General features: G+C 38.9%; 1 protein-coding gene across 4 annotated transcripts in view; it reads left to right on the top strand.

Annotated features, from left to right (window-relative positions):
• The first annotated feature begins 3,378 nt into the window (after positions 1-3,378).
• The window catches only part of LOC150092026 (rhodanese domain-containing protein CG4456-like), a 147,538-nt gene continuing 125,343 nt past the window's right edge, over positions 3,379-25,573 (top strand). For 3 of the 4 annotated variants that reach the window (XM_090377788.1, XM_090377796.1, XM_090377794.1), the window contains exons 1-2: positions 3,379-3,519; positions 15,639-15,824. In XM_090377788.1, coding sequence (XP_090233914.1) covers positions 15,641-15,824 — 184 coding nt within the window. In that variant the 5' untranslated portion in view covers positions 3,379-3,519; positions 15,639-15,640. The remainder of the gene's footprint in view (positions 3,520-15,638; positions 15,825-25,573) is intronic. The other variant, XM_090377805.1, reaches the window with a different exon arrangement.

Here is a 25,573-nt window from a genome sequence, read left to right on the forward strand (position 1 = left end):
AATCCAATAAGGTAGCGCAATCTACCAATTTTAGTGTCGGTTTCCTGATAATTTATTTTAGGCTAAAGATTTACTTCTGGTATTTATTAGTTCCAATTACTTTCAGAAGAGGGCGTCATAATCTACCATAGTTAATTCAGTATTCTGTTAGAAGACATGTCACTGTAATACGAGATCAGTGGAGTATGACGTCAGTACAAACTACTAATTAGCACCCGATTAAAGATCAAAAATCATTATTAATAGATGCCAATAATACAATATTAATAAAAATCAACTATTAATTCCATATCGTGATATCATCATTAGATAATCATCATTATCATCATTCAGTTTGATTACTAAAATAATTTATCCAACACTACTTCAACCTCCGAACTGTCAGCCAATGGGAACTGAGTCACGTGACAGAAGCACCGCAGCTAACCCCTTTGTTCTTCAGCTAGGGAAGAAGGAATGGCCACCTCCACGTGGTTGTATTTTCTAAGCAGTTAGCAGCTCCCGGAAAAAAAAAAAAAAAAAATACTGGACGAATACACAATGATAAACTCACAGGATACATAATTTAAAAAGGCATTGCAGTTCTATTAGAATATTTATAATGGTTATAGTTATTTCCTCTGAAGCACCTCTAATTTATACTTAATTAGAATCTGAAGAGCAACGGCCGAACCTATAGGGCGTCGCCATAGTGCACGTCGTAGAGAAAAACGACATGTTGTGAAAATTTTAAAATCTCCATTTCTGTTCAACGCCTTAGAAGTTCAGCATGAAAAAGACACCAAAAGACTCACCTTCTCATATGGATTGTAGTACACCAGAATTTAATCCGAGAAACGCAAAATAATTAACCCAATTTAACTCAAAAACGGAGCACTAATTTACTCAACTGTACGGGCAAAGTGTCCACTGGAGAGCTTGAACTATGGATGGACCACATTGCACGGTTCTCGAACAATGTGGCCCCGACATATCCAGGCAACTTACCTGTCAACAACATCCCAATGGATATGCTCGCCATCGTTAGCATCACCAGGAAGCAGCTTATAACTGCTATGAATGGATTGCCACCCACCGCAACCGCAGGCCCTGACCTTGTGCCACAATTCATGATCAAGTGTCTCAGCACGTTTATCATCGATCCACTACTCTCAATTTTTAACCATATCTTAACGCAGCACTACTTTCCCCCTCTCTGGAACAGATATGCTGTGAGGCCACATCCTAAATGCCAATCTGCATCCCTCATTAAACAGTTCAGGCCAATCTCTCGCTCTTCCAGCCTCTTGAAACTTATGGAGAAGGCATTACTTTCAACCATCACCAATCAAATCATGCCTCACAAACCCCCACAAATTCACTATGCCATTCCCGGAAGATCCACAGTCACCAATTTAACTTCCATAACCAGCACCATTCTCAGCGCACTAGAAGCCAAAGCAGAACTTGCCGTTACGTATGTCGACCTAGAAGAAGGCACCTTCGACTCAATCAGCATTCCCTCACTCGTTCACCTCCTAGAAAATTACTTGCATATAAAAGGTGACTTGTGGTTTTTCACAACCCTGCTATCAGACAGAATCATTGTTCTTACAGCGGATCAAGATATAATCTCAAGAAAAATCACTGCAGGAGTTCCCCAAGGCGGAGTCCTCTCCGGAGCATCATTTACTGCAGTCATTATTCCGTTTCTTCAAGAGAGAGAAGACATAATCTGCTATGCTGACGATATTAAGTTACACACCCAGATTAACCCGGGGGAACATATCTCAAAAATTAATGAAAAGATCAATCAAAAGCTACACGACTTAGAATCCTATCTCCATCAATTTGGACTACTTATTAATTCTGCAAAATCAGCCCAAATTGTCTTTTCGTTGAAGCACCAACCCACTGAAGTCCAAGTTTCTCTAAATGGCATTCTCCTTCCAGTGGTAAATACACATACAGACTTGGGAGTAGTTTTCGATTTCAAACTGACCTTCAAGCCCCACATTGACAAGCTCATAACAAAATTCTGCAAAATGCGGTGGATTACCAAACAACTACTCCACATTAAGGATCTGGATGTGACTCGGCGGTACGTATACACCTCTGTATACTCCGTCTTGTTATACGCCTCAAAAATATGGGCATCTGCAGCCCCCACGAATATCAAGCGTGTGTACTCCTCCGAATACTGGCTCCTTCGTTGGGTCACACATAAACATCATCGTCCACCCCAGCAAAGAACAACTGCGATGGCAACCGCACTGAATTTTGCCCGACTGCCAAATCGTATAATGGAAAGACGCCTCACCTTAACTGTCAAAATGACCACTGGAATAATCTCGGAGCCAAACATATGGGAACTGTGCAGCTGGAGAATCCCTCAACCTGGACTGAGATCAGCTCCAACCCTTATAGCCAACCATAACAGACTAGCCCTTAGCGACCGCTTTCTCCCCAAGCAGATGCTTATCACAGTCCAAGCAATCGAAGGCGACCTCTACAAATTTGTCAAGGACCGCAAATACCGGAGGGAGATCCTTGATGACCTAAAGTGAACCAGGCAAACTGCACAGTAATGTCGCAGTATAATAAATTTAAAAAGGATGTCTGTACAATATTGTATATAATGTCAAAAATACTGTATAACATTTTTATGAATATTGTGAATAATTTAACTGAAACGTATTATATTGTTGGCCCTGTGGGACGAACCCGAACTTCGATGTGGGCCCCGTCCTCAAGGCCTTTGTACACCAGCCAATGTGAAGCTCCTGGCATTCCTGCCGTGAAGGGTAAATTGTATACATCCTTTGTACACAATAAAGATTATATTATTATTATTATTAGATCTCAAAAGTCAGTTCTTCTGGCGTAATGTTGCTATTCAGGTCGTATATTTTGATGGAGGGTTCTTTTTTATTCGGTGATTCCGCCTTCAATCCTATAGTTGTTATTTTGGGGTTAGTCATAATCTGGCTGGCTTCTTCGATGGTTTCCGTCTCTATGACGATTCCCGGATTCCTCGTTTTTCTGATTCTTTTATTCTTGTCGATTTCAGATCATCAGATAATTCTTGTATAAAGAATTATATACTTTCACTGGAGGTGGTGTCGTCAGCGGTGGATGGTCTCTGTATACCACCCTGTGTACTTGGTAGCAGTACCCGTCACGGAGTGGAATCCTCCAATCAGGAAGAAATAATATAAGAGCAACAACAATAATAATAATAATAATAATAATAATAAAAAAAGCCGCCCGTTTTGATATTGAATAAAGTTCGTATTTTTTTTTTTTTTTTTTGGCAGTAAAACGCATTATATATATATTTAAAAAACGCTCGCACACACACACTTGCAGGTATTTAGTGATCGTTGTGACTGGTATACATATAAACCCATTAACTTAAGATTAAAAGGAGAGTAGTAACTGTGATAAACAGCACAGAGAGAGAAATAAGATATTACTCTGTGATAAGCAGTATCCGAAACGTGAACTTGATGCCCCCTGTTGACAGAAAAGTCCATTAGGGTAATAATAAATATTTAATTTAATTTTTGAATATTTGATTCAGTTTCATTACATTTATTTAAAATCAGCTTTACTGTGATTTGCCTTAGCTTCATTTTATATCCTCAACCTGTCTAAAGCAGAAAGTTAAAATTATATGGTAAACTTTCGTTTACCATATAATTGTCGTTCCTTGCCAGATTGCACAACGACAATGCGAATGTCAGCTATACCAAAATAGAAAGCCAACGAGTCGATCGCGACGAATTTTAAATATGCAGTCATCCTTCGATTTGTGCAATGAAATTTTTGAGATGGTAGATCGCGGCACATTTTGAAGGAAAAAAGTAGATCACATCACAAATTAAGTTGGTCACTCCTGCTCTATAAGATGACTTGTCAGAGAATCAGATGACCTCCCTTTCTACAAAGTTTTATCTGTTACATTTTATGCACGAGTAATTATTAAATTTACAGCAGGAAAACTTGCAGCAGTGCACCTCGTTAAGGAAATGCAACTCTAATTTTGAAATAAACTCAAGATTTGAAATATGTATAGCCCTCAAAGTAGAGTAAAAACAGGAGGAGAAGAAACAGCATTTCTCTTGTCTACATCTGTTTTTGTCTACTATTATTTGGTGAGAGGTGGAGGAAACAACTAATTTTGGAATAAACTCAAGGTTTGAAATATTGCCTTCAAGTAGAGTAAAAATGGGAGGAGGAGGAGGAACAGAATTTCCCTTGTCCACTCCAGTTTTAAAGCTAGGGGAGACACGCACACCTTTTATTGTCTTGCCATCAACTTTTCAAAATGAAAAAATATTATTGTGATGTTGGATTTTTTTTTTTTTTTTTATCACGATGACAGCCTATTTCAGGACTAACTGGTCTCGCATTACATAGCAGGTGTTCTCTACTGACAACACACTGATAAAAACATTTGTAAAGATATTGTTCAACATGAGCTGCCATGTGTTATATGAAATCAGTTTTCAAAGTTGTAATATAACTAAAGCTATCTATTGAGTGTAATGCAATACCAGGGCAGTTCATTACAAAGGCAAGTTGGTTCTGCTATGAGAATTAAGATCATTGGATTATCTATGAAATTTAAGTGCTCAAAACAGATGAAAGGATAAATAAAGTTATTATCTTCAGAGATATAAATAAATAAGTTCAGTTATTATGTTTAATATTTATTTGAAACATGCTCCTCAAATTAAACACAACTTAGCCACTAAAATTGAGAAAATTTTAAAAACCAGCATCTCTCAGTCCAGGATTTTAAAGAATGCAGGATTTTAAAGAGTTTAATGTATATTGTTTTCAAATTCAACACTTTTGCATCCTTGGTTTTGATGCACTCCAAAGCATGCCACTTTACCAGCCCTGTTTACAGCAGCCCTTCTTCCCAGTATAGCAAAACAGTGCAAACAAGATGCATGCAGGCAGTAGCACAGATATCATAAACAAGCTGAATGATTCACTGGCAGATATTTACAGAATTTTAAAGAGCTTAATTATGGGATGTCATATTAGCAATTTGCCATTGCATGTAACAGTTACATGCTTGAACCTTGTAAAGTGAACCATAGCTAATGTTATGAAAAGATGGATGATACATACAGGTGAACAGGTAGGGCAAACAAACTACCGGGTTGGAACTGCAATCCCTAAGAATGTAGTGAAAGTGAATGAAGTAACATCCTTGGAAATTGTGATATTGAAACTGGATATCCATGTAGATACGTAGGGCACATGTAGACCTGTCTTCTTAGGGACTCCCTTCCAATTTCCTAATGATCTGTAGACTCATAAGCCAAAGTGCACTTGTGTACTTCACAAGCATTATTATTTGCTGCCACAACTTATAATGGCAAGGTGTGCTGAGGGTAGCAATGCAATGTTTCAAATGAATAGGAAGCTAATGCTAGAGAAACAACCTTAACCAACAAGAGGTGTGTCAGGGTAGTGAACTATGAAATAATTGGATTGGCAGTTCCAAATTTTGGCTGAGAAGTGGCAACTGAAGTTTATCATTGAAAAATGCAAGCTACTGCATATGGATAGAAGTAACCCCAGCAAAATGTACCAACTGTGTGGTACTACACTTTTTTTTTTTTTGTGAAGTACTACATGTTTTTTTACCAAATTTGTGAGCAGTGCAGTTAGGCTGCCAGAGCAGGTCATGGTGTATTATCAATGATATACAGGAATTTTGCTAGTAGGGAAAAGGAGGTGATTATCCCTTTGTATAAGGCAATGGTCAGGCCATGCCTTGAATGCTGCATACCAGTCTGGAGGCCTCATTTTAGGAAAGATGAAGATTTGCTTGCACGAATACAGAGAAGGGCAACAAGATTGGTAAAGGGATCGAAGGGGCCCTCTTACCAAGAAAGGCTTAAATTCTGCAAATTGTAGCTTCTGGAGACTAGGCACCTGCAAGGTGATCTGATTGAGGTGTATAAGGCCTTGAATGGGTTGAGCAGGCTCAGTTCTGATATGATCTTCCTCTTGCTCAGATTATGAACCTGAGGGGACATAAATTCAAATTGAGGAAAGACAGTCATAGAATAGATGTGCGGAAATTTGCCTTTAGTTGCGGATGTTGATAGTTTAAATATGGCCCTGAGTCTATCTGAGGAAAAATTTCCAGGGAATCATATTAATCTTTAAAAAACAGAAGAAAGAAATGCTCTAATGAATTGATTGAGACTACACTATTATATCATGTAGTAGATTTAAGTAATCTATTACTGAAATGCTACGATTCTGAATGATTAAACCAAAGCTAGCAATCCAACTGACATTTAAACATAAACAAGCTGATAACTCACTGTCTAAAAGAAAACTTACAATCCAGTTCAACCTCCCACCCCCATAATTTGAATTTATGGGGTAAGAGGTTTGAACCTCAATGCCAAAACACTTAAACAATTCTGGCTACATTTCATGAACCCACCTTTTCCTGTTTTCAGACCTGTGGGTTAGAACACTGGTCTGAAGTCCAAATTCTGCAAAATTTTATAAATTTTATTAATAATAATCTAATTATATTAAATAATTAATTAAATTAAAGTTATAAAAGTTAACTTTGGATACTTGGGTTACAGACTGATTTTTTTTTTTTATGGGCAATTTGATGACATTTGACACTATTATAAGTATTAATTCTAGTAGTTACAATATACAGTTTACACTATAATTACCATAAGTAATTAATTAATTAATGACGATAGTTATAAATCCAGGAGCCACTCTTGTAAATTAGGTTGGACTGGCTTACCTGTTTATGTGATTCCTGGAGCAAAGTTAGCATTGGTAGAGGCATATGATGCAAGAAAGCAAGCTTATGCAGCATCAGCCAAAAAAAAAAAAAAAAAACTTCCACTTCACCCCTCCGTTCATTCGAAATACCTGTCCAGCTGAGCCTTAAATTTATTTAGGCTGTCAACTTCCACAACAAGGGATGGAAGTCTGTTCCACCAACCAACTACCCACTGGCTAAAGGCAAATTTCCGCACATCTATCCTACATCTGTCTTTCCTCAATTTGAATTTATGCCCTCTCAGGTGATTATTCTGAGCAAGAGGCAGGATCCCATCAGCATTGAGCATGCTCAAACCATTCAAGGCTTTATACATGTCTATCAGATCACCTTTCTGGTGCCTAGTCTTCAGACACTGTAATTTGCAAAACTTAAGCCTTTCTTCGTAAGAGCAACCCTTTGTTCCATCACATATCTTGCCCTTCTCTGTACTCGTTCCAGCAGCTCTACATCCTTCTTGAAATGAGGCCTCCAGACCTGTATACAGTACTCTAGGTGTGGCCTCACCATTGCCTTATACAAGGGAATAATCACCTCCTTATCCCTGCTAGAAAAATTCCTGATTAACATTGATAAGACACCATGAGCTATTCTTGCAGCCCGTCTGCACTGCTCAGAGAACTTCATATCTGCCTGTACAATTACCCCCAGGCCCTTTTCATTCTCTACCACTGTCAGTGTAGTACCACAGAGTTGATACATTACTCTGGGGTTGCTGTTTCCCATATGTAGTACTTTACATTTGTCAATGGTAAACTTTATTTGCCACCTCTCAGCCCATCTGCTCAACCCTTCCAGATCCTGTTGCAGCAGCATAGCATTAGTAGTGTCCTTAACCACCCTGCCAACCTTTGTACCGTCTGTAAACTTGGACATTAAGCTTGATATACCATCATCAGTATTATTTATAAATACAGAAAACAATAATGGACCCAACACTGAACCCTGAGGGACTCCACTAATAACATTAGTCCACGATGAGCAGTGTCCATTGATTACCACTCTCTGTCTTCTTCCCCTCAACCACTAGGAAGTGGTTGAGGTGGAAGAGTTGGTGGAAGTGGTGGTGGAAGAGTTTTCTAGGAAATGCTTGGACTGGACTGAGCAAGAAGTTTATATAGGTTAGGGTTGATTACTGTACGCATTGGAAGTCTGACTTTCAGCCACCCAAACAAATAAAAAGCCTTGCATCTGAACATTGGCTACTGAAAAGGGCCAATTGGAAATCCAGTCTGCCACCACAAGATAGACCAACAGCATTAGCAAATGCAGATGGGAGTTCCCTGTCTCTCTGAGCGTATCGATTCCTGAAAGTTCGTTATCACAGTGAAAATGGTTGTGGGACTTATCTCCGAGCCAACCATATAGGATCATGTGGCTGGAGATACCCTATCTCTCTCTCTCTCTCTCTCTCTGCCTTGCAGACTACTCCTAGACTGGCTGCCCGGAATTAGAAACTTTTCCTGACAGATCGTTTCCTCCCTATTCAGGATTCTCTCCCAGGTCTACAAACTTGATGCTGATCTTCCCAAATTTGCATATGATAAAAGAAAGCAAGTGCTTTCCATGCAATGACATCAGTTGGACTGAGCTTTTTTTTTTTTTTTTTTAGCTTATTTTCACTTGGCATTGTTAACCCATTGCCTGTGTCCTGTGATAGGTTGGTTGCAACATTCAGTTCTCTGTAACCATCTTTTTTTTAGGTTGAAATAAAGATTTTCTTTCTCTCAGTTTTGAAATGGTAATTTTAAAAGCGTATGTGATATACAATTTGAAAAACAGCAGCTGTCAGCCATGATTATTAGTAAATAATGAGAGAGAGAGACAGCATGAAGGAGTTTTTTTTTTTTTTTTTTTTTTTTTTTATCACCAGAGCCAGAACTAGGGTAGGGCGAGCAGGGTGCCAGCCCGGGGTGCAGCATTTTGAGAGGGCACATTTGACCAGTTATATATTTCAAAATTGCATCATTTTTGATTTAATTACAGTCGAACCTGTGTTTAACGAACTTCTTTATAGCGAATTTTTTTAATTCCTTTTAGTAATTATATTTAAAAGTTACTGTAGAATGAAGAAAATTTTCATATAACAAACAGATTACGAGAGATTTAACTTTGTACGTTTTGGCCTTTAGGCAATTTAAGCAATTAAATAGGTTAAAGGGATTACAGTTCCACAATGTATTCTTATTATTTTTTTATTATTACTAGCCATACAGTGCAAGGAAGTCTGAGGCTTATGCTACATTAGCTAACATAAATTTCTGAGTTACCGAGAGAGAGAGAGAGAGAGAGAGAGAGAGAGAGAGAGAGAGAAGAATCATGATATCCAGCTCAGGACCCTGGGTGTATCAAACCCATACTCACTAGATGTGAGCCCCTGAGGATAAGTGGAACATAAGATGTATGCAGCCATTTATAGCCAGTTAAAAGATTAAGGTTTATTCCACGGATAATAGCTTCTGGTTAACTTGTGTTCTTTGTTCAAAATAAAATAAAAATTATATTAGCATTAGTAGAGGCAGGCATTTGATTCAAGAAAGCAAGCTTATGCAGCATCAGCCAAAAAAAAAAAAAAAAAAAACCACTTCACCCCTCTGTTCGTTCAAAATATCTGTCCAGCTGAGCCTTAGACTTATTTAGGCTATCAACTTCCACGACAAGGGATGGAAGTCTGTTCCACCAACCAACTACCTGCTGGCTAAAGGCAAATTTCCGCACGTCTATCCTACATCTGTCTTTCCTCAATTTGAATTTATGCCCTCTCAGGTGATTATTCTGAGCGAGAGAAAGAATCCCATCAGCATTGAGCATGCTCAAACCATTCAAGGCTTTATACACCTCTATCAGATCACCTCGCTGGTGCCTAGTCTCCAGACACTGTAATATTAAAAGAAATACTGCATTATCGTTAAACGTGCTATTTATGAGTCCAGAAATATTTATGATTTTGTGAGAGTGAAAACAATTAGAAATTCGGGATTTATAATCATTTACAGAAAAAAATATCGGGGAAGAACAGCGTTTTAAAAATTTTGAAAATAACAGAGAAATCCAATTAAACACTTCTTTAAAGTATGGCCCCCGTTTTGTGACATCATGCCTCTGATGTCACAAAACAGGACAAACAAAATTTTTCAAATATCTATTGATATTTCAACAGATATATGAAAAATCAGGATATTAAATCTGTAACCCCTTTATAACTTCTCCAATTCATTCATGAGTATTGTCTAATTGTTGTTTGTTTGTTATTTGGTTTTGAGGAGCATTAGCAATTAAGGCCATACTGCTCCAGAGATATGTGGTGGTCATTCCCTGACCTTTCCACATCCTCCGTATTTGGTGGTCATGGGCTCGAACCCCGGTCTAATCAAGAAGTGTGTGCTATGCTGCTCCTGCCCACCTGGCTACGGAGGTGCCCATATTATCTAATAGAATCCTATCTAAATATAACAACCCCGGGAGCTCACATCTGGTGAGTATGGGCTTGGCACACCCAGGGTCCTGAGCTGGATATCATCATTCTTCTCTTTCTTGGTGATTCCCTTCTACTTTGGACTCTCTCTCACTCTCTCTCAGGGTAACTCGGGATTTTTTTTTTTTTTGGCTGGTGTAGTATAAGCCTCAGGCTTCCTTGCACCATATAGCTAATAATAATAGAAATAGTGCTATTAATTTTTTTTTTTTCCCTGCTTGTAGCCGTAGCTTCTTGTGAAAGGTCCTTCAAAGCGAAAAAAAATTCAATTAAAAAAACATACACCTAACACCTTCATTGCAAATTTATTTTATGTTATAATGTTAAAAGTACTATATTTCGCAATATTTTGTTCCCATGATTTTATATTAGATATATAAACATAAACTGGTTTTCTGATTTCTTTGTAGTTATATGTACTTTCTTTGTAGTTTGTATAGAATTAAATTCTCTGTAAATATAAACAAATATTTGAAAGTTTCTTTTTCTTTGATATTTTTATTTTGTTATATTCATTGTATTATTTATATTATATTTATTAATAAATATATGCAAATTGAAGACCATTGCAATAGTAAATTTTATAAATTCATAAAGTTTGCCGAGGTGTAGCAAGGGGGGGTACAGATGGGGGGATTTTCCCCTGGGCGGGAAGCTTCAAGGTGCAAACTGAAGGAATTATCTATTACAATCAGGGGCACAAACTGAAAGGAATTATCTGTTACAATCAGGGGTGCCAAGAAGACATGTTTTCCCCGGGCATCAACTACCTTAGCTACGCTACTGAAAGATTGACTACCTGCATATAATGTGGGTGTACTTATAACACTTTTTCCCCAGGTGTAGGATTGCCTAGTTCCGGCTCTGCTTATCACTATACTATCAACTCCTAGTAGAGTGTAAATTTGATGATATTGAGAAACTTGCGCTTGCAAGAGCTTGCACTTGGGCATCGCGTGACACAGAGGCAACCCCCAAGGCAGAATGCGCTGGTCCCGAAGGAACTAGTAGTTGTTGGTGACTCTATTGTCAGGGAAACGGGGAACATGTTTTGTAAAAAAGATAGGTGGAACAGGACCAGGGTATGTCTGCCAGGGGCAAAGGTTGATGACGTTGTAGAGCGAATATCATCTTTTAAGGGCACAAAATCTGATATAATTGTACACGTTGGCACTAATAATATTAAGAGTAGGAGACCGGCAGAATTACTTAACAAGTACAGGTCACTGCTGAACAAAAGCCGAGAATTAGGGTTGAATTTGAAAGTGTCTGCAATTCTGCCCAGACACGATAGGAGGGAGTATATGATGAGAGCCTTGTCGATCAATTCGGCCCTGGAAAGATTGTGCAAGGCTCAAGGGGTAGAATTTTTTTCAGCCTGGACTGTACTTGTTAACAGGAGAGATTGCTTCTACAGGGATGGGATACACTTAAATAGAAAGGGTGCAAGAATATTTGCTGATGCTATCGAGGCAGTGTTAGGTGGGTCGGAAAACTGCTAGCTTGGGGGGAGACAAAGACCAATAGATTGACAGTAGCCACTGGCAGAGGTGAAAGAGATTCTTGCACTGCTTCTATTAGAATGAGCAGAAGCCTGAAAAACAAGATGCATGGTATTTCAGAGACTGCTGGGAGCCATTGCGGTACAAGTAAACACATGGGTTGTGTTAGGGTAGCTAAGAATAGAAACAGGTGCAGGTATACATGTGTGTACACCAATGCTAGGAGTTTAGTAAATAAATTTGATGAATTTGAGGTATTGCTCAAAACATCAAAGGCAGATATTGTTGGGATATCAGAGACGTGGTGTCACACAGATATAAGGGATGCAGAACTGCAATTTGGGGAGTACAACGTCTACAGAAAGGATAGACAGGATAGGAAGGGGGGAGGGGTTATGCTATTAGTTAAGAAACACATAAAAACCAAGGAAGTGAAGCCAGTCGACATCGCTGGACAGTGCTGTGTTGAGTCAGTTTGGTGTGGCATAAGCATTGGGAGATCAAAATTGAGAGTAGGAGTGTGCTGTAGGCCTAATGACTCTGATGAGTATAATAAGGAACTGTACAGGGAAATAGAGTGGGCCAGTAAATCAGAGAGTCTTATAATGGGAGATTTTAATTTCCCAGATATTGACTGGAATTTGGGGGCTGGTTACTCATGCACTAGCAGGGCTTTTGTGGATTTATTGGATGATTGTTTTCTACATCAGCATGTTCGGGAGGCAACTAGAGGGAGTAATACTCTTGATTTGATTATCAGCAGTGATTCTTCATGCATTAAGAATCTGCAGATAAATGAACCACTAGGTGGCAGTGATCACAGTGTGCTGAAGTGGGATTTACTCAAAGAGGTAACTACCATTAGGGGTAAAGGGAAGGGTTATTGCTTCCGTAAAGGCAACTACGATGGACTGAGACAGTATTTAAATTCTATACAGTGGGACCAACTGATGATGTTACCATCAGCAAATTCAAAATGGGAAGCATTCAAAGAACTTATCTTGGAAGCTACTAGGCTTTACATACCAACTAAGAAATATTGTTCAAGGTTTAGGCCAAAATGGATGTCAGATGAACTAATGAGGCATATGGCAGAGAAGAAAAATGCATGGGATACTTACAAATTAACACGACACAGAAGCCTATGATAGATACAAGTTGATATGCAACCAAGTTACAAAGGAGGTTAGGCAGGCGAAGGCAGATTACGAGAAATCCTTGGCAAGGGATGCAAAGAAAAACAGCAAAGAGTTCTTTACTTATGTAAACTCTAGAAGGAAGGGGATGATTCAGATTGGTCCACTTGATATTGATGGGTCAACTGTTGATGATCCTGCTCAGGTAGCTAACAAACTAAATGAATATTTTGCATCGACATTCACACATGAGGAGTTATTCAGCAAGGGGAATGCAGAGGTGTATTCAACTCTAGCAGTAAGCTACAGAATCTTGAAATAACTGGGAGTAAAGTGGAGGAGAAACTGTTGAAGATAAACACAAGAAAGGCACCCGGGGTGGATGGGATCTATCCAGTTATATTAAAGGAGGCAGCAAAGGAAGTAAGCAAACCCTAGCCATAATTATGAGAGCTTCCTTGGACTCGGGGGAGGTACCCATAGACTGGAAATGTGCAAATGTGACCCCAATTCACAAAGGAGGATCAAAGGCTGACACAAGTAATTATAGACCTGTGAGCTTAACTTCTGTTCCAGGGAAATTAATGGAGGCACTGGTTAAAGAAGCACTGCAGGATCATTTAGACAAGACTTCAGTTATAGCTCAGACACAGCATGGTTTTGTTAAGGGGAAGTCTTGCCTGACCAACTTGATTGGATACTATGATGCAGTCACAAAAGAACTGGATGCAGGGAATAATTTTGATATTATATACTTGGATCTTAGAAAGGCTTTTGATACTGTTGCACATGGAAGACTGCTACACAAATTGGAGCAGTGTGACATTGGAGGCAAATTGCTGCTATGGATAAAGGGGTGGTTGAGGTGGAGAAGACAGAGAGTGGTAATCAATGGACACTGCTCATCGTGGACTAATGTTATTAGTGGAGTCCCTCAGGGCTCAGTGTTGGGTCCATTATTGTTTTCTGTATTTATAAATGATATTGATGATGGTATATCAAGCTTAATGTCCAAGTTTGCAGACGATACAAAGGTTGGCAGGGTTGTCAAGGACACTACTGACACTATGCTGCTGCAACAGGATCTGGAAAGGTTGAGCAGATGGGCTGAGAGGTGGCAAATGAAGTTTAACATTGACAAATGTAAAGTACTAAACATGGGAAACAGCAACGTATCAATTCTGTGGTACTACCCTGACAGTGGTAGAGAATGAAAGGGACTTGGGGGTGGTTGTGCAGGCAGATATGAAGTTTTCTGAGCAGTGCAGACGGGCTGCAAGAGTAGCTCATGGTGTATTGTCAATGATATAATAGGAATTTTTCTAGCAGGGATAAGGAGGTGATTATTCCCTTGTATAAGGCAATGGTCAGGCCACACCTAGAGTACTGTATACAGGTCTGGAGGCCTCATTTCAAGAAAGATGTAGAGCTGCTGGAACGAGTACAGAGAAGGGCAACAAGATTAGTGAATGGAACAAAGAGGTGCTCTTACAAAGAAAGGCTTAAGTTTTGCAAATTACAGTGTCTGGAGACTAGGCACCAGCGAGGTGATCTGATAGAGGTGTATAAAGCCTTGAATGGTTTAAGCATGCTCAATGCTGATGGGATTCTTCCTCTAGCTCAGAAGAATCACCTGAGAGGGCATAAATTCAAATTGAGGAAAGACAGATGTAGGATAGACGTGTGTAAATTCAAATTGAGGAAAGACAGATGTAGGATAGACGTGTGGAAATTTGCCTTTAGCCAGCGGGTGGTTGGTTGGTGGAACAGACTTCCATCCCTTGTGGTGGAGGTTGATAGCCTAAATAAGTTTAAGGCTCAGCTGGACAGGTATTTTGAACGAACAGAGGTGTGAAGTGGAAGTGGGTTTTTTTTTTTTTTTTTTTGGCTGATGCTGCATAAGCTTGCTTTCTTGCATCAAATGCCTCTACTAATGCTAATGCTATTTCAGGAAATTATGGCAAAGTTTCCTCAATGTGTGTGTGTGTGTGTGTTGAATTTGTCTTTTAAGCATGCTGAAGATGTGAGGCATCAGTATATTGTGTCTGTAATTGTGTATAATCTTGGGTTGTTTTACTTTTGCTGAATGGAAGTCCTGAGATTTTTTTAGGAGATAAAACTATGCAGCCCTTGCCAAAGACCAACTGACTTAGCCATGGTGTGAACAAGGCCTATAAAAATTCTTATTAGGCTTTTTCTTCCCACATTATGGAAGGACAGCAGTCATAAGCACTGTATTGGTTGCTAGGGAAAAAGGGTTTCTTTGGTTCTGTTTTCACAAATTATTCACATTATTTTAATAAGATTATTAACGCAAAAGCTACAATGAAAGTTTTCTGTTTTTTTAAATAAATTAAACTTAAGGCTTGAATGTGATACTTAGGAAAGTTTTTTGAAGGGGGGGAAAGAGATTATAATCACCAAAGCATTACCTTTTCATCCCTCTGAAAAATGGCATAATCGTTCTACTGTAGTTGATCTATGCACTTTACTACAAGAGGAGATTTTACAGTATTAGTTTCCAAAAATCTGACGGTTTCAAATATCCAGTGTTGCTAGATTTATGAAGGTTTTACTGTATTGCTGCAGCTGCTTATCTTAAGTCAACTCTATTTATATAGAAAAAATTATTTTATATTAAATGAATGAACTCATATTTGTAAACTTGAATTGAGTGTAATACATAACTTTGTTTGCAGATATGTTGACTAGATACGTACTACTTCGTGCAGTAGCGCAGAAGAGGCATTTTCAAATATGGCCACCTAATTTAGTTGGTTTATATATATGTGTATATAAACATCATCATCATCAAAGTTATGCCAACCAAGATGTTTGGCCTCAGCAACCAAACTGGAATATTTCACATATAAAACAATTTAAAGGTTAGAATAATTATGAACTCTTTTAAATAGCAGTAGAGCAAACCCTTGATATTCATAGGTTTTATATCCTTGGTTTTGATTATTTTTGGTTTCTGTCTTTGTCCACTACACCTATTTAATATTCATCATTTTGAAAGGCAAATGTAGATGACAGAGAGCAGATATCATTTTTAAGGTTACAAAATTGATATTGTTGTATGAAGTAAACATGTAACATTGTTGTATGTAAACATGTATGAATTAATGAAATTTTTGGCACTAATGATATTAAGAGTAGGAGATCTCAGAATTTACTTAACAAGTACAGGGTAATGTTAGGAAAAAGTCACAAGTTAGGATTAAATTTTAAAGTGTCTGCAATTCTGCCCAGACACAATAGGAGGGAGTACACGTTAAAATCCTTGTCAATTAATTCAACCCTGGAAAGAATGTGCAAAGCTCATGGAGTAGAATTTTTCTCAGTGTGGTCTGTGTTTGTTAACTGGAGAGACTGTTTTTACAAACAGTCTCTCCAGGTAGAGAATGAAAAGGACCTGGGGGTAATTGTGCAGGCAGATATGAAGTTCTCTGAGCAGTGCAGACAGGCTGCAAGAGTAGCTCATGGTGTCTTATCAATGATATTCAGGAATTTTTCTAGCAGGGATAAGGAGGTGATTATTTCCTTGTATAGGGCAATGGTCAGGCCACACCTTGAGTACTGTATACAGGTCTGGAGGCCTCATTTCAAGAAGGATGTAGAGCTGCTGGAACGAGTACAGAGAATGGCAACAAGATTAGTGAGTGGAACAAAGGGTTGCTCTTACCAAGAAAGGCTTAAGTTTTGCAAATTACAGTGTCTGGAGACTAGGCACCGGTGAGGTGAGGTGATCTGATAGAGGTGTATAAAGCCTTGAATGGTTTGAGCATGCTCAATACTGATGGGATTCTTCCTCTTGCTCAGAATAATCACCTGAGAGGGCAAAATTCAAACTGAGGAAAGACAGATGTAGGATAGATGTGCAAAAATTTGCCTTTAGCCAGCAGGTAGTTGGTTGATGGAACAGACTTACATCCCTTGTTGTGGAAGTTGATAGCCTAAATAAATTTAAGACTCAGCTGGACAGGTATTTCGAACGAATGGAGGGGTGAAGTGGAAGTTTTTTTTTCGGCTGATGCTGCATAAGCTTGCTTTCTTGCATCATATGCCTCTACTAATGCTAATATACCATTATCAATATCATTTATAAATACAGAAAACAATAATGGACACAACACTGAACCCTGAGGGACTCCACTAATAACATTAGTTCACGATGAGCAGTGTCCATTGATTACTACTCTGTCTTTTCCCCCTCAACCATCCCTTTACTCATAGCAGCAATTTGCCTCCAATGCCACACTACTCCAATTTGTGCAGCAGTCTTCCATGTGCAACAGTATCAGAAGCCTTTCTAAGATCCAAATATATAATATCAGAGTTATTCCCTGCATCATAGTATCCAATCAAATTTGTCAGGCAAGACTTCCCCTTAACAAAACCATGCTGTGTCCGAGCTATAACTGAAGTCTTGTCTAGATGATCCTGAAGTGCTTCTTTAACCAGTGCCTCCATTAATTTTCCTGGAACATAAGTTAAACTCACAGGTCTATAATTACTTGTGTCAGCCTTTGATCCTCCTTTGTGAATTGGGGTCACATTTGCACATTTCCAGTCCATGGGTACCTCCCCTGGGTCCAAGAAAGCTCTCATAATTATGGCTAAGGGTTTGCTTACTTCCTTTGCAGCCTCCTTTAATATAACTGGATAGATGCCATCCACCCCTGGTGCCTTTCTTGCGTTTATCTTCAACAATTTCTCCTCCACTTTACTCTCAGTTATTACAAGATTATCTAGCTTACTGCCAGAGTTGAATACACCTCTGGCATTCCCCTCGCTGAATAACTCCTCATGTGTGAATGTCGATGCAAATATTCATTTAGTTTGTTAGCTACCTGAGCAGGATCATCAGCAGTTGAACCATCGATATCAAGTGGACCAATCTGATTCATCCTCTTCCTTCTAGTGTTTACATAAATAAAGAACTCTATGCTGTTTTTCTTTGCATCCTTTGCCAAATATTTCTTGTAATCTGCCTTCGCCTGAGTAACCTCCCTTGTAACTTGGTTACAGACTAGATTATATCTATCATAGGCTTCTGTGTCACATGTTAATTTATATGTATCCCATGCATTTTTCTTCTCTGCCATGTCTCATTAGTTCATCTGACATCCATTTAGGCCTAAACCTTGAACAATATTTCTTAGTTAGTATGTAAAGCCTAGTAGTTTCCAAATTAAGTTCTTTGAATGCTTCCATTTTGAATTTGCTATTGGTAACATTATCAGTTGGTCCCACTGTATAGAATTTAAATACTGTCTCAGACCATTGTAGTCACCTTTACGAAAGCAAAAACCCTTCCCTTTATCCCTGACGGTAGTTACCTCTTCGAGTAAATCCCACTTCAGCACACTGTGATCACTGCCACCTAGTGGTTCCTTAATCTGCAGATTCTTAATGCATGAAGAATCACTACTGATAATCAGATCAATGGTATTACTCCCTCTAATTGCCTCCCGATCATGTTGATGTAGAAAACAGTCATCCAATAAAACCACAAACGCCTTGCTAGTGTGTGAGTGACCAACCCACAAATTCCAATCAATATCTGGGAAATTAAAATCTCCCATTATAAGACTCTCTGATTTACTGGCCCACTCTATTTTCCTGTACAGTTTCTTATTATACTCATCAGGGTCATTAGGCTTATAGCACACTCCTACTCTCAATTTTGATCTCCTAATGCTTATGTCACACCAAACTGACCCGACACTGCATTGTCCAGCGATGTCGACTGGCTTCACTTCCTTGGATTTTATGTGTTTCTTAACTAATAGCATTAACCCTCCTCCCTTTCTATCCTCTCTATCCTTTCTGTACATATTGTACTCCCCAAATTCCAGTTATGCATTCCTTATATCTGTGTGACACCATGTCAGAGACGTGGTGTCACATAGATATATTATAGAGAAATACATTACATCATGCTAACACAATTATTTGAAGAGGACTTGCATATCCTACTGATCTACTATAACTGGATCTTCTCAGAAAATGCTTATCCGCTTTCCTTAAGTCATTCTTTCATACTTATCATACCAAAACCAGGGAAAGACCCTTCTTTGGTTAAAGATTATTGGCCAAAATATCTCTCACAAGCTAAATGAATGGGGAAAATTTTTGAAAGATGGTACATAAAAGGCTTATCCGGATCTTAGAAGCATAGAATCTTTTAACAGATCATCAGAGTGGCTTTCGTAAGAACAGATCCACTCTTGATGGCCTTATCAAAGTTGAATCGAATATTCGCAATGTCTTTGTCATTAGGCAACATCTAGTCATGGTCAATTTAGATATTGAAGAGGTATTTGATACTACTTGGTGACATGGTATTATTATGGACCTTTACCATCTAGGACTAAGGGGTCATCTCCCTCAGATAATTCAGAATTTTCTATGTCACTGCTCTTTTCAGGTCTGCTGTAGTCTACATCTGAACATACTGTCTACATCTCATATTCAGGAATAAGGAATACCACAGGGATCTATACTTGGTGTGACATGTTTAGTCTCTAGAGCAAAGTTTCCGTGATCCCCCCCCCCCCATACTTCTCCTTCAACCCATGCATGGTACTAAGTACTATAGGTTTTGATACCTTTCGTGTTTGGCGTTTTCATAAAAAAAAAAAAAAAAAAAAAAATTATTTGCAATTCGAGTCAACAGCATAACCAGAGACATCTGCAAAACTGTGGAGGCTTATATGTATACAGATGATCTCGCCATCTCCTGCCAGTCGTAAAGCATGAACATCATTGAACGTCAACTCTAACTTGCCATTAATACAATTGAATTCTGGATGCCACGCAATGGACATCGACTAGCTGAACAGAAGTCTAGCACCACTCACTTTTGTAAGCAATGTGCTCTCCAACCCCATCCTGAACTATAGCTAAACAATAGTCTGATATCAGCAGTAAACAGCATCAGATTTCTGGGCCTGCTTAGGTTAACTTCCAACCACACATCCACGAACTACTTGTCTAAAACAGTTGAACATGCTTCGGTCAGTCTCATCCATGTCATGGGGAGCTGATTGGTACTCCTTACTTCACCTCTACAAGTGTCTGATCCATTCACGCTTAGATTATGGTTTTCCCGTATATGACTCAGCTAGGAAAAGCACATTAGAATGGCCAAATATTATCCAGCACAGTGCTTTGAGGACTGCGCTGTGAGCATTCAGGAATTCTCCAATGCAAAGTCTTTATATTGAAGCCCACGATACTCCATTACATCTTCGTAGGAAAACATTATTGCTTTTCTATGCTTCTAAGATCCAGAGTCTTCCATCACACCCATTGGGAGTATCTTTATCACACTCGGTAGGATTTCTTCTATGAGAATAATATGAAAAATATTTTCATTTCGCTTGCTTTCAAGAAGCATTCATTCCTCATAGTGCCCTATACTTTTTCCGCTACCTGTACCACTAAAAGAAATAGCATCACTTTCGGAGCTTGTGCATTTTTACTTTCGTTTCGAATGCTCCAGGGGATGCGACCGCTGAAATATTCCACTACTGCGGGCATCTAGTGGGTCGATGACATCACACCATTCTCCTGTGTAACGGACAAGAGCATCGAACACGTAATGTCCCAAGAACAGTGTAGGCAGAAGGCAAACAATTGTTATAAGAGTAGAATTAGCAGAAAAAGACACAGCACGTCTTGCATAATCAGAACTCTATAAACACATTAATATAACATATCATTTTTAGAGTGTCAAATCCCACGAGTTGGCAGTTACAAGTGTAATGCTTTTCCCCACATTGTTGACGCGTGAGATCAGAAAAGGTCGTGGGATATTTCAGTTAGGGGGGACGCAGAGTTATATATAATTTGAAAGGAGAAAGCAAGAGAGTTAATTCTTTGGGTGATACTTGACAGAAAGGAGTGAGCAGTGGGAGTTTTTGGCCAATTTTTGAGAGTGTGTGAGCAAAGAAGAAGGAGAATAATCTTTAAGAAAAGATGTGAAAAGAGCCACAATGAACGTTTGGTCCAGAACCCCCCCCCCCCCCCCCCGAGTCGGTGCAGACTTATTCGGGTAAGTCAACACTTGTTGCTTAAGAACAAACTACACTAAATTGCCCAAAGTCGAATCTACCTCTTTACACTCGTTTCAATCTTTCAAGACAGATTTTTAATCTGTCTGATAGTCTATGAGGAAAGATGTCTTTCCACATAGACTATCAGACAATTGTATCATTTTCTTAGTACTCAGTTTTAACAGATGTGACTTATCAACCTAGTTGTCAAAATACTAATTATACTATTAAGTTATATTAATAGTTTCCTGTTCTAGCATTAGAACAGTTGTATGTTATGACAAACAACAATCATTTTGATACCTGTAAGAGTGATAAGCAAAAAGCCGACATGAAGAGCATTATTGTCCAGCTTATACCAACAGCAGTAATGTTTTAACCTGCTATCTAGTTGTATCTAATCTGCCTTGTACAGGTGTCACACAAATCATGATATATTTTGTGTAATAATCTGCTGTATAATTTTGTATTTTTAATAAATCCTGTTTTGTTTGTTTACCCTTTTTGTCTCTTGACCATTCTTCCTAGTTGCACATAATTGAATAAGCTTATTTAAAGACCCATTAATTGTGGTCACTCCGGGCCCCCCTTATCTAAGAGGTACCGCATCTTGATGTTGCAATTTGCTCTTTACTTCTCAGAGTAAATTTAAGAACACGAGATTTTTTGGTCCTGAATAACTGTTAGATGATCATATTAAACCCAGGTCTTCTGGAAACACATATTAGCGTGCAGCCTTGTCGGAAGCCGAGTGATTCACAGAGAACGTTAACTGGCAGGCACGCTAAAACAGAAGAAGAAAACCTGTGGAACAATAATCCACGTGAAAATCAACCTCCCTCACTCAGGATCAAAGAGCTTATTCAGAGTTGGAATATCAATTTAGCTGATATTTTTCAGAACACAGCTGCACCTGTTCTACCTTGGACGTATATTTCTGCCTCCCCATGATACACATTTTCTCCAGTGGGGGAAGAATGTCATACCTCCCTTCAACATCAGACAGTTGCACTCAGCTCATGCAACTCTTAATTCCCATGCCTGTAAAATATATACCGACAGATCGAAAACTGACAGTATGGTAGGTACTGCAGCTGTTTTTCCTTTCTTGTACAATTACAGCCACACTACCATTAGCATGCAGTGTCTTCACTGCTGAACTTTATGCCATCAAGTTAGCACTTAGTAAGATTATTGAACTTTCCATCTCACCTACAATAATTTACACTGATTACCTCAGTGCTATCATGCCATAAGGAAGAATTTCTCCTCTTCTCATCCTACATTGAAACACATTCATTCCCAGCTATTCTCCTGCAGCGTGTTCAATCAGCTTTTGCTGGATCCCTGGCCATTCTGGCATTCCAGAAATGAAAATGCTAACTTTGCCGCTAAACATCCTCAACCCACTCTCTCACAACAGCCTCAGGTTCCTTACACTGACTATAAGCCTGTTATTTGTTAAGACAGCCGGTCACAGATCTGGAAAAGGAATATTAACAGCAAACTTTACCAGATAAAACAAGAACCAAAGCTGTGGCTCTCAGGCTTCTGACAAAACAGATGGGAGAAAGTGGTGTTGGCAAGGCTGAGAATTGGAAGTACACATCATACCCATCTCTTCCTGTTATTGGGAGAAAACCCACCCCAGTGCTCATCCTGTAACAGTCAGCTTACAGGATGAGCACTGGGGTGGATGGATTGAATATAAGGGACAATCAAGCTTTTCTGCTTGATTGTCCCTTATATTCAATCATCTGGTCAAACACTTTTCAATCAGTTTCCAGGCTTAACGTATCACATGATTTATCTCATATCCTAGGAAACGACGTAAATATTGAAGAACTTTTAATATACTTAGCATTAGTAGAGGCATATGATGCAAGAAAGCAAGCTTATTCAGCATCAGCCAAAAAAAAAAAAAAAAAAAAACACCACTCCCATTTCACCCCTCCATTCGTTCGAAATACCTGTCCAGCTGAGCCATAAATTTGTTTAGGCTATCAACTTCAACAACAAGTGATGGAAGTCTGTTCCACCAACCAACTACCTGCTGGCTAAAGGCAAATTTCTGCACATCTATCCACATCTGTCTTTCCTCAATTTGAATTTATGCCCTCTCAGGTGATTATTCTGAGCAAGAGGAAGAATCCCATCAGCATTGAGCATGCTCAAACCATTCAAGGCCTTATACACCTCTATCAGATCACCTCGCTGGTGCCTAGTCTCCAGACTCTGTAATTTGCAAAATTTAAGCCTTTCTTCGTAACAGCAACCCTTTGTTCCTTTCACTAATCTTGTTGCCCTTCTCTGTACTCGCTCCATCAGCTCTACATCCTTCTTGAAATGAGGCCTCCAGACCTGTATACAGTACAGTAATACCCTGAAGTTACATGATAGGTGAGTCCGACGAAAATCGCTTAAGTCGAATTCACGTAAGTCGGGGTACAACTTTGCATATAAATACATATAAATTTTGTTTAATTGGGACCAAGGACTAACAAAAACACTAGTTTAGAAGAAAAATATTTAATAAAATTGCAGTTTTTTATACATATTAATACAAAATATGTATTAAAAAAATAAATGAGTTACGTAAAAAAGTTATTTCGATGTCGATGGCTTCATAAAACCTAACAAATTCGTCTGATGACACAGCGCCTTCTTTTTTTCACGCAGAATTTCTTCATAGCAAGCTAATAATTTTTTTATTCCTTGCTTTGTAGCTATTACGCATTCTTCATTGGAGTCTATGTTTTCTAAAATTTTTAAGCCCTTTTCAATTGATCTGAGACCTGTCAAGCTTGCAATTGTCATGTGCTTTTCTGGTGGAACTGGGTCTGAAGTGTCTGATACTTCAGTGACGTTTTGCTCATGCATCTCTATGAGCTCATTCATTGTCAGCTCCTGACTATGTGAATCCAACAGCTCGTCGACATCATCACCACTGACTTCCAAATCTAATTGCTTGGCAAGATTAACAACTTCTTCTATCACATGAGCGCCAGTTTCTGGCGTTGTTTTCGTCTCGGTTTTGAAAAAAAAAATGGACAAAGTTACTTCCAGACACCATTCAATGTTTTTTTTGTGAATTTCATCTCAAGATTCTTCAATGATTCTTACGGCATCTAAAACATTGAATTGTTTCCAAAACTCTTTAACAGATATCCCACTATTTTGTCTCATAGCTTCATTCAGACGTGCAAATGAATGCCTCGTGTAATAAGCCTTGAATGTTTTGATGACTCCCTGGTCCATTGGTTGAAGCAAGCTGGTTGTGTTTGGAGGCAAAAACACAACTTTCACACGTGGGTCGAAATTAATTAGGGTGGCAGGAGGGTGACCGGGTGCATTGTCAATAAGAAGCATCACTTTAAATGGAATCTGTTTAGACTTGCAATAACATTCGACTTCGGGTATGAAGTGGTGACCAAACCAGTCCTCAAAAATGGAAGCTGTCACCCAAGCTTTATGATTTGACTTCCAAATCACTGGTAAGCTAATTTTAGATATACACCAAACGAAAAAATCAGGAACCTCGTAACTCCGAGTTCGCGTAAGTCAGGGTATTACTGTACTCAAGGTGTGGCCTGACTTAAAATGTATTGGCCCATACAAGAGTATATAATTTAACAACTATAAGGATATGGTCATGCAATTAAACTATGAATATTATTATTATTAGCTGCATGGTGCACCAGCCAAAAAAAAAAAAAAAAAATCCCAAATTATCCTAAGAGAGAGAGAGAGAGAGAGAGAGACAAAAGTAGAAGGGAATCACCAAGAAAGAGAAGAATGATGATATCCAGCTCAGGACCCTCGGTGTGCCAAGCCCATACTCACAACATGTGAGCCCCTCGGCGTAGACACAATTTGGCCTCAGTAGCCCTTGTGTCATTAAACCCAATAACAACAACCACTGTGGTTAATGTGTACAAAGAATGATGTCAAATGGGTCAAACCACCTCCCACTGACAGAACTGTAAACGATTACACAAGGTAGATGTTTGTGGTGAGTGAGGGGTGCAATGCATTGTGTGAGCTCATTGGACTAATGTCAGGAGTGGTGTTAATAAAATGGCTGAATTCAAACTCCTGGTTAGGACAACTAATCCTGACATAATAGGGCTAACAGAAATGTGGTGCTACCTGGAGATCGGGGATGACCGGTTCCACTACAGTATGTATAATGTATTTAGGGAAGAGAGAAAGGGTGGTGGGGTTGTGCTTCTTATCAAAAGGAGCCTGAGTGTGAAAAGAGCTTTTATTGACTCAGAAATTACATTTGCCAGCATAAAATCTGTGGTGTGAGTTAGTTGGAACCAAAGGTATAATGAGAATGGGAACAATCTACAGACCAGAAGATTGTGAAGAGTTTGAGTGTCTCTACATGCAGATAGAATAGGCAAGCAAGCGTGAATGTCTTATTATGGGTGACTTTAATCTGCCCCAGACTGATCTGAATAAGTGGGAGGAAAACTCACCATGGGAAATTTTTTTTTTTAAACAAACTAGATTATGATTATTTTATTTTATTTTTATTAATAACAAGATACACAACAGGTAAC

This window comes from Mastigoproctus giganteus, chromosome 1, assembly GCF_048544385.1.
Source record: "Mastigoproctus giganteus isolate SK-2022 chromosome 1, ASM4854438v1, whole genome shotgun sequence".
NCBI classification, from domain to species: Eukaryota; Metazoa; Arthropoda; class Arachnida; order Uropygi; family Thelyphonidae; genus Mastigoproctus; species Mastigoproctus giganteus.